This window comes from Aulonocara stuartgranti, assembly GCF_965226115.1.
Source record: "Aulonocara stuartgranti genome assembly, chromosome: 8".
Taxonomy (NCBI): domain Eukaryota; kingdom Metazoa; phylum Chordata; class Actinopteri; order Cichliformes; family Cichlidae; genus Aulonocara; species Aulonocara stuartgranti.
The window spans coordinates 8,401,469-8,411,984 of NC_138959.1; the positions used below are offsets into that span (position 1 = coordinate 8,401,469).

General features: G+C 41.5%; 1 protein-coding gene across 4 annotated transcripts in view; it reads left to right on the top strand.

Moving 5' to 3' along the window:
- Window positions 1-6,501, top strand: part of kif19 (kinesin family member 19) — a 40,103-nt gene extending 33,602 nt beyond the window's left edge. For 2 of the 4 annotated variants that reach the window (XM_082544471.1, XM_082544472.1), the window contains 9 exons: window positions 384-582; window positions 730-1,000; window positions 1,239-1,363; window positions 1,466-1,629; window positions 1,736-1,841; window positions 2,315-2,438; window positions 2,851-3,239; window positions 3,541-3,709; window positions 4,007-6,132. In XM_082544471.1, coding sequence (XP_082400597.1) covers window positions 384-582; window positions 730-1,000; window positions 1,239-1,363; window positions 1,466-1,629; window positions 1,736-1,841; window positions 2,315-2,438; window positions 2,851-3,239; window positions 3,541-3,709; window positions 4,007-4,134 — 1,675 coding nt within the window. In that variant the 3' untranslated portion in view covers window positions 4,135-6,132. Of the gene's footprint in view, window positions 1-383; window positions 583-729; window positions 1,001-1,238; window positions 1,364-1,465; window positions 1,630-1,735; window positions 1,842-2,314; window positions 2,439-2,850; window positions 3,240-3,540; window positions 3,710-4,006 lie in introns of all 4 variants that reach the window. The other 2 variants (XM_082544470.1, XM_082544473.1) reach the window with 2 other exon arrangements.
- The last annotated feature ends 4,015 nt before the right edge of the window (window positions 6,502-10,516 follow it).

The window sequence follows — 10,516 nt, forward strand, 5'->3', positions numbered from 1 at the left end:
ACCAACACTATTTATCCTGTATTTCTCTTTGTAACATTATTAAATCCAGCTATTTGATAATATGTTGAAAACTCACAGCATGTCTTTGTCGTGCTTAAAGTTGCCTGAAAGTGTCAGTGTTTGTGGATTATATAAATATAAATTATTGTAAGTGTTATGACCCAGTGATGTGTTTGAACTAATGTCAAACCCCTGACAATAAGTCTGATCAAAAAAACAAAAAAACAACATAAATCAAATGTAATAATGAATTTTATTGGCCGCATTTTTTTTTTTTTTTTTTTTAAACAGAAGACTTTTTCAACTATGTACTTTCAAATGTGCCTTCATTAACCAGATATTATTGTCTCTGTCAGTGACCATGTGTAATTTTCTTCTCTTAGCTGGGAACAGGAGCGCAGCAGGCGCAGGAGAAAGTGGCGTGCGGAGAGGAGGAAGGAAAGTGTCAATAAGGATGAAAGCGAGAAGGACTCTGATTCCTCAGAGTCTCCTCCAGACACCACGGAGACTCAGGAGGTGGCAATAGCTCGAGAAAATCTGGTTGCACTCATGGCTGAACAGAAAAAGATTCACAAGGAGAAGGTGGGAATATCTGTCTACAACTAGAAAAAAATAGCAGAAAACAGAATCGTTCTCATAAAACCTTTGACTGTAGTGCATACATAATATTTTTAGTGTCTGAAATACAGTCTGCTTTTTAAAATGTGCCTTTATACCTTTTGTTTAAAGGCGTTGCTTGAGCGTAGGTTTCTGGAGCTTCGGGATCAGGCCCGGCGCTTGGAGGAGCTGCTGCCGCGGCGGGTTAGCTCAGAGGAGCAACGCGAGGTCCTAGGACTTCTCTGTAAGGTCCATGAGCTGGAGATTGAAAACGCAGAGATGCAGTCCCACGCTCTGCTCAAAGACAACGTGATCCGACAGAAAAACTTTGTGGTGCAGCGTTTTGAACAGCACAGACACCTGTGTGACGAAATTATTCAGCAGCAGAGACAGTTCATTGATGGTGAGTATGTGAGCATTATGACTCCGAAGTTTGTTAAAAACAAAGATCATCTAAATACATATAGCACTGCTAACTGGGTTATTAGGCCCTTTACAGTTTAATATCAATGAAGTGAAATGAGGTTACTTTGAACCAGACAGTTAGACAATTGAATAATCATGAAGGAGCTCATCAGTTGTTTTTGATTTGTTTTTTTTATGAAATTATTTCCTGACATGAATTATCCTCCGTGTTACAGACCACAGTCTGCCCGTACCTCCACACCTTCAGGAGCTGTATGATATGTACATGAAGGAACTAGATGATAGGAAACTGGAGAAAGCAATTGGCCTAGAAAAGGTGACAATCAGGCAGACCATCAAGGTAACCACAGCTGACACGTAAAGTCTAAACTAAGTGATACTATAGTAGTATTAAGCTTAGAAGAACACAAGGTACAACTAACTCCTATGTGCTTACTTCCAGGAGGTCTCGCTTCCTAAAATCGCCTTGCCTTCTCGCGGTCGTGACAACATGCAGGACATAGATTCAGACCAGGAGAGCATACGTAACATGTGCTCAGATAACAGGCGAGGTCAAGCCAAAATACGCAGACATACCCTGCCTCCCATTCTGCCTGAACCTGATCTGTAAGAGGACATCTTTTTCATGTGTGCCTTAAAGCTTTTTAACTCGTTACACTGTCTGGATACATACTGTAGGTTCTCAGTTTTGTTCTCTTATTCCCGGCTTTAGGGACAATAACAGAGTTTTCAAGAGCAGCCCTCATGCCAGGCAAATGAAAAATTCAGCAGTAATGACCCCACCTCCTATCCACATAAATGGGAAGGGCAACAGAGAGGTAAGCACAACTATAACACCATCTGGTTTTGTTCATTTTGCTTTATTAGCTGTGAGAAAATGCAGAAGAGCTTCTCTTCACATGGCTTCATATTTGAATTTCACTCTCAGAGATACTTCACTCTATTAATCCCTTTGTTTTTCAACATTCGCCTGTCCATAATAAAATGTTCACTATTGACTCCTGTGTTCAGGCTTTTTTTTTTGCTAAGCTTACCAAAGAATTACATCTTTGTTTCATCACCTCCAGCTCATTATTTTTTCCTGTGTAAATGCATCTGAGAGATGTGATTCATTGGCAAGATAAAGTTATGTTCACCAGAGTCCACCAGAGCCCCATTCAGAATTAAAATTTCATTTTGGAGAGCCATAGAATTGATTAATCCTCACTGACACTCAGACAGACCGACTGAAAGCAAAGTACCACAGTGAATGTCATATCGTAATGTGGCACTCTGCATCTCACGTCTGCAGCTGCAGCCTCTGGCTCCTGAGAGCTTTCTGAGTTACAGCCATCTCAGCCACAGTGTCAGCAGCCACCTGGACTCATCACCTGAGAGCAGCGAGGCAGGGGCCGATATCCCCCTCTCAATAAATGGTACGATATTCAAATGAGGACATATGAACTTTGGGGAATTTTAACAGAGTTTTTATCTACAGTTTAAATACAGGGGGAGTATTTAAATGCAGGTAACAGAAAATCAATAAACCCTTGAGTTTGATGATTGTTTGTTTCCATGATGTAAGATTTTTTTAAAGCACTTTGCATCAGTGCTCAGGATGAAGCCTTCAGATTTCACGGTGACCTAGAAGTGTATTTTTTGAAGCAGGACACAAGAAATATTCTGCAGATCTTCTTCATGTTTAATATGAGCGATTGATTTTCAGTTATAACAATTAAATCAGTGCTAATGGGGAAAAGTAGTGTTTCTCTGTTAACTAGCTTTCTTTCTGTTGTGTGAATGGAGATTAAAAATGACAGTGAAAAGAAATTACCTGTGTCTCCACAGAACGGCAGCAGATTTTAAAGGGGGTCCAGAACATTGCAGTAAAAGCAGCACGTCGGCGCTCCAAAGCGCTCGAGGTGGATGTCTTGCGGTTACCTTCTGCACCATCTCCCCTGGACCCCAAGAAGCAGAAGAGCAGCCTTTCTTTAAGCGAAGCTCCCCCTAGAGGTTTGCCAATGAGGCGCGTCAGGCAGCCCAGCCCCGAGCTGAGACACGCCACTTCAGACGATAACCTGTCCAGCAGCACCGGGGAGGGACCTGGTTTGCATGTGACCTGGACACGCCCACGTAACAGACAGGTGCTCAACAAGAACCAAACGCCTCGCGAGGCAGACTTAGAAGGCCGTCGCAAAAAGAGACGCTCACGCTCTTTCGAGGTCACAGGTCAAGCGGTTAGTATTTGGCTTTCTTTTCAAACTGCCACAAGACACGTGAAAGGTGTCACATAATGTTGATGTCTGTAGATTATCAGTAGTCTGTGTTAACAAGAGGACTAATATGACTGGTCTGGGGTGGCTTCTTTTGTGGTAATCATTTGTCTTATAAGGATTTAAGCCAGCCGCTTGGTACTATAGACTGTATATTAGAGTTATTCCCTCTGTGTACTATGTCACTACATATATGTCACTGGTATGGGCGTATGCCGTGTGTCTTGGAAGATGAGTCTATTAGTGTTCTTCATCTAACTTCCAGGTACCTCAAACCAAGACGAGCACAGCTCAGAGGTTTCGCCCTCTGGACAGCACATCAGACCCTCATCTCCACATTAATGTTCAACCCCAGGCCCCTATGCTACGCCCCCAGTACCGAGGGGTCCCTCCTCTCGCCAAAGTCAGGCCTCCCCACAGCAGCCAACAAACAGGTAAACCAATTTCACTGCCTGTGAGGAGATAGTCTTCCTTAAAGTTGTTACACTGCCGAGCACAATCTGAGAAACCTCCTGATGTACATTTTATAATATGCAAAACATGTAAAGTGTATTTTCTACTGCTCAGCTTCACATGATTACACCCCTCAGGTATATACATGACATTATACATACACATAGCCTTTAAATAACTCATGTTCATGTGTCTCCAATCTTCAAGTATCATTCCTCTTTCACCTTTCGTCATCACTGTACTGAGCATTCATTCTGTTATTCCCTCTCTTTCCATAGGCTCAAATGCTGAGTCCTCTACAACCAATATGAATAACCTGAAGCGAGCACCCCAACTACGGCAGCCCCAGCCCCTCCTCTACATAACAAACACAGGCGCGGGCGCCCAGCGTATACGCAGACACTGAGCTTACACTGGCCGCGACTCCCAACACCAGCATTAACACCAAACCCAGCTGAGCCTGGAGGCCGAACCATCTTGTTATCAGAGATCTGAGAGCATGCAGCCTCAATAAAAAAAAGAATTAATCCTTCAGTGACTGTCACTACGCAAAATTTGTAACAACATTGAGCTGGATAATTTCACACAGGTCTCACTGTGATGCGGTTTTGGCGATGAGTGGGTGAGGTTGACACGGCAGTAGCTCCGCTTAATTTCGATCCTAAAACTCCAAATAGACCGTAATTATAGGCAGTAACCGAAGGTAACTTAAACTACTGTCTGATAAAGTGGCTGGGTGTCTACACACCAGTTGAAAATGCCCAAAAAAGTTTTGCCAAAGTTGGACACGCCGGACGGGGAAGGCCCAAGTGAAGCCTCTGGCCACAGTAAAGACGCCAGCGGAACCGTCACGAGCACAGACAATATAGTGTTGGGGGCTATTGCGGCACTCCGCTCTGAACTGGCAGGTGTTAAGGTTGAAATTTGTGACAAAATTGAAAATAAGATCTCAGAAGTCACAGCTGTATTAAGAGGGGAGATAGCCAGCTTGAAAGCCGAGAATGACAAAGCCATAACAACGCTAAGGAACGAGATAGAGTCACATGGCCATACGCTGCAAGAGCTAGCCAACACGGCTAGCGGCTCATCCGATGCAATACGGGAGTTGGAGAACAAAGTTGAGACGCTCCGTGGGCAAGTGACATCGCTTTCTGAAAAATGCCTCGACCTCGAGTACGGTGTACATTTTAGGACATCGTCAGGTCTCAAGAAAAAAGTTGTCAGGTATCAGACAAAAAATTGTCAGGTCTCAGTTCTCAAAAAAAAAAGTGGTCATCCATGTAATGGTAAATGGCCTGCATTTGTATAGCGCTTTACTCAGTTCCTAAGGACCCCAAAGCGCTTTACACTACATTCAGTCATTCACCCATTCACACACTGGTGACGGCAAGCTACATTGTAGCCACAGCTGCCCTGGGGCGCACTGACAGAGGCGAGGCTGCCGGACACTGGCGCCACCGGGCCCTCTGACCACCACCAGTAGGCAAACACGGGGTTAGTATCTTGCCCAAGGATATTTGGCATGCAGCCAGGAGGCAGCCTGGGATCGAACCACCGACCTTCTGGTTAGTGACTGACCTGCTCTGCCACCTGAGCTACAGCCACCCAACATGTTCACATGTTAACTGCAAAATGAACTGATGAAAACAATACAAAGGTTAAAGTATAAAGTGATTCAGAGTTATTCATACCAGAGTAACCAGAGAGGATCATATCTTTTTAAATATATAACTTTCTACAGGACTGAATATAATACCTTTATGTAAAAGTCCGGAGCCTCTGGGGAGTATCCGAGTATTTGTAACATTACACAAACCAAAGGTCTCCATCACAGTGTTCATGAAATGCTGGGTTTATCCATCTTCTGGGGCGGGCCTACGGAGGAGTGCTGAAGATTTCCCTGTGAGGGAGCTGCTGGTGAAGATCATGAGTCCTGTTTGATCAATGCGATGAGCTTCAGTGTTCCTGGTGTTTCTTAAATGATGCCTCTTTCAGTGGGTCAACAGAACTTCTGGCACAGGACAGCTGTGATGAAAGAAAGGGAAGAAGTTTCTCCAAACCTCTGGACCCAGGAAACCCAGCTTGGTCCTGATGGTCTCCCTCACTAGTTTCTCTCCAGGGTGAATGTAGCTGTTATACATAATATGGATTATTATTAAATAAAAAGAACAAATTAGACTACACTACTGAAACCTTCTGCTTCTGTTTTTAAAGTTTCCTTGTTACCAGGCTGAAGAGATTTAAACAGTTTTAGATCCATTACACTCACAGTCTTAAATGTTAAAATCTCAAAGGACAGCATTATATTTTTGATATTAACAGTAACTCTGGGCTTCTGTGGAGTGTGTAGCCGATCTCATCGCTGTCTAAAAATGGATTAAAAAAAAACATAAGAAGTGCTGAATCCTTCAACAACACAGACTATTAAGAGTAGCAGCTGTCTGTGTGAAGCACTTGCTGCAGGGTTGCGCCATGAATGTATTCAGCTGCCAACAAAAAGCAGGACTCAGTGCGGGCAACTGCCATGAGTCTGACGATGTTGGGGTGAGACAGTCTCCTAATAAAACAGAAACATCTCCGAATAAAAAACAAAAAAAATCACGTTTCATCACTGTCGCTAGCTAGAATGAATTAGCCAGACAAAAATAGTACTGATTTGGTTTCGTACAAAACTAGCTTTCCTTCTCTGATATGTAACTTTCACAACATAACCGCAACTTAATATAACACAACTGTAGCAAAAATATGAACAAAATTTAAACTTACCTTATGTCGTACGGTGGCCCCTAGAGACAAAGCACGTACAAACTCCAAAACACTTGCAAACTCCAAAACACATGCAAATTCCAAAACACATGCAAACTCCAAAACACGTACAAACTCCAAAACACTTGCAAAATCCAAAACACTTGCAAACTAAAGAACACATGCAAACTCTAAAACAGGTACAAACTCCAAAACACTTGCAAAATCCAAAACACATGCAAATTCCAAACCACGTACAAACTCCAAAACACTTGCAAAACCCAAAACACTTGCAAACTAAAAAACACATGCAAATTCCAAAACACATGCAAACTCCAAAACACGTACAAATTCCAAAACACATGCAAACTCCAAAACACGTACAAACTCCAAAACACGTATAAATTCCAAAACACTTGCAAAATCCAAAACACTTGCAAACTAAAAAACACATGCAAATTCCAAAACACATGCAAACTCCAAAACACGTACAAACTCCAAAACATGTACAAACTCCAAAACACTTGCAAACTAAAAAAACACATGCAAATTCCAAAACACGTACAAATTCCAAAACACTTGCAAAATCCAAAACACTTGCAAACTAAAAAACACATGCAAATTCCAAAATACAACGGAAGTGCTCCAGGACGCTAGGGGCAGTGTTGAGCTCGATTTGCAAAATAAACGACAAGTTTGTCTGTATCCGGTTGTTCAGTGATGACGCGACGAATCCTACTTCCGGGTCTAAAGTAGTCTGCGTTTAATATGGCTTTTCTGTTGTTAACATGTTTAATGTTATGTATTTTCTTCTATTTGATCTCAAAAAGCTCCTAAAACAGTCAGTGATCCCTGTTGACCTCCCTCGGCTTTTATTACCACTAATCATTTATGTAAGCTCAGTTTTTAAAACCTTTGGATGTAACTACAGCCCAGCCCATGCAGCAGTATATGAATGACTAACCTCGTATTGTGGATGGATTATCTCAGTCCTTTTACAGCATCCTGCCATGCAATTACATTTGTTTCTGACCACCGAGAACACTCACGTTAACTTTTATCGAGTGGAAAGAAAGTTAGCTTGTTTATATTATGCTAACATAGCTGTGTCGCTAGCGGTCACATAGCACATCATTATATACCAGCTAGCCCAACTTCAGTAACCCTACAAACGTCACTGCTGTTTAGTTTTCTGTGTTCATTTATGCTGGAAGTGATAGCAGAGCTGTACGTTTTAATTTGTTTCCAAAACCCCGCAGTCAGGACATGCTATATTGTATTTAGATAGAAGCTAGCGAGCTAACTCCCTGCTAACTTCTAACGCCGTTAAATGTCATAAATTCCGTTTTCATGGATGCCTGGATGTTAAACTCAATTGTTACACCTGGTAGAGCAGAACGCTGATCATTTTATTAAAGATGAAAGACTTTAGACAGTTTTTCAACTCTCAGTAATGCCACAATGATCGTTTGATATATGGACCTGCAGCAGAGTTTAGACCCAGACACGGCTAGTGACGTCAGACTGAACAATCGGATGGGACGGTCTAGTCTCCGTCGCGCTTCCCAGGTTGCCTAGCAACCATGATACTAACCGCTGGAAACGTGTCATACAACTTGGTTTGACAGAAATGAGGGAGAACATATTTTGTTCATTTGTTTGTTTGTTTCTACAAGAGCTTTGTGTGATTTGATAAGTATCTGAGGCTGAGACCACAGGACAGTAAAACATGATTTTTGGGCTTCATTTCTGTACTGAACAGTTATTTCAAGATTAATTAGTAAATAAGAATTAGCTGATGTTGTTCATGAGACTAAAGTCATATCACTTTGGTAATGTAAATATAATATGGCCAATATTATAGTTATTATATTAATCATTATTAGCTATTACAGCAGTGAACATGAACTCTGTGTCAAATACTGAGCTTCAGTACAGATTCAAGTTGCAGTTATTTACATGTCTTATCACCTTAAATCTTCACTCAAAGACAAGTATCTTTGACAGTGCATATATAGGTGTATCATATATAAGAGACAAATGTTGTTCCTTCAGTATGTTGGCATTACTAAATTTGGCTCATTGCTTACATATATTTATAAAAAGAAAATGTACAAGCTGTGATAACTGTTTCTGATAGAATGAAGAGTAGACTGTCAGTCTGCCCCAGGGCAGCTGTGGCTACAACTGTAACTTTCCTCCACCAGTGTATGAATGTGAGAGTGAATGAATAGTGGTATTGTAAAGCGCTTTGGGTGCCTTGAAAAGCGCTATATAAATCCAATCCATTATTATTATTATTATTATTATTATTATATGAAATATTCCTTTATTGGGTGAGAAAATCAGACCATGTCATAACTGCTTTAAGTCATACAGAATAGATATCAGAGCCTTAAACAGGCTGGCTTCTGCTAAATGGGTCAAACTGGGCAGAAAGTCTACAAACACATAACATCCTTATAGAATATGATGTAACACTATAGATCAACTTACCTCAGAATATATAAAGCATATAAACAATTACAGCAATATGATGCAACAAACACAGCAGTGCTACTGATCCAAAATACTCAAAGCTTCATAGAACTGGAACAAACATTTATTTTTAGGTCCATTCTGCTGCTGATACATACTTTAGGTTTCTGAATATTACACTTGTTGCTGCCTTTCATAGTGTGTAACTTGAAGGCCCTGAGTACTTTCTCCCACACTGAAAACACTGGAATGATAAAATTATTTGAACATTACCTAATAAGACTGATTCAGGACAGACAATTAGTTATTTTAAACTTTTCTAGCAGTCCTTCACAAACAGGGAACAGTCTGTCTATTCTCTCCATCTGTCAGCTGCTGCTGGCTCTTCCTCCTACTCTTCCTCACACACTGCTGAGTTTGTCCTGGTGGATCATCAGGGGTGCAAAGCCTCACAGATGATGTGCAGCAGTGTGTCCCTCAGTCTGTCCTCACTCTGGACACTTGCAGTTGTCACACATGGAAATCAAATGTGTGATAAGCTGCAGGATTCAAACACAAGTGTGACTTATAAACACATGTTCATACTTTTATTCCACATTCAGAGAGAAAGAAACAGAGAGCGAGTGCAGGACAGACAGACAGGTGACAGTCTCAGGTGTATACACTGCTACAAAACAGCACAAAAGAAGGAGGATTTAGTGTTTGTGTTATTACGAAACAAGAGGAGTTCCCAGATGGTACAGTGGACACATGTGTGACTCCTGCGATTAAAGCATCTTTCTTTCAGCTTAACAAGTGAACCGTCAGCTCGTTAAAGTCCGTTTGGCTCACCACCACCGAACAGAGGCAGCAATATAACATAGCTAACATTAACAGTGCAGTGAATCCTCCTTGTGCTGTGATATTCAGGACTGCAAACCGAGCAGCATCACTGACTTTCAGCTTGTTGTGTTTGTGGATATATGACTGACTTTAATTATCCACAAAATCATCACAATCTCTGTAAGATTAAGGTCGACTATATATATATTTTTTAAAGTAAAGGCTTTAAAACCAAGTTAATTCTGATAGTACAGACATGACTAATGTCACATAACTTTCCCGACATGTGGCCAACAATAATGGTTTAATGTTCTTCATTAAAAAAATATTTGCGCATAAATAAGTGACATAATATTCAGTACTTACTTCTGAAAGTTTACTCTTCCTCCGCTCCGCTTCCACCGTTTTTTTTCGGCAAAATTATCCACACCACCACCGCACTATGAAGTCTGGGATATGTTGGGCCATGAAGGCTACACCGACCCATCCTTAAAATTCAGGGAAATTATGGACGCATTTGAGGGCCGCATTTTGAGCAGCCTTTGAATTGGGAAAGCCTTCTCTTGTCGCTGTGACGTAATCGGCCTTAAAATGCGGCCTTTAAGGCTGCAAACCCCAAATCCGGTCATTGGTACTTCCTGGCTTGTGTAGTTACTAGGTAACAAAAGCTCAACACTGCCCCTAGCGTCCTGGAGCACTTCCGTTGTGTTTTGGAATTTGCATGTGTTTTTGAGTTTGCAAGT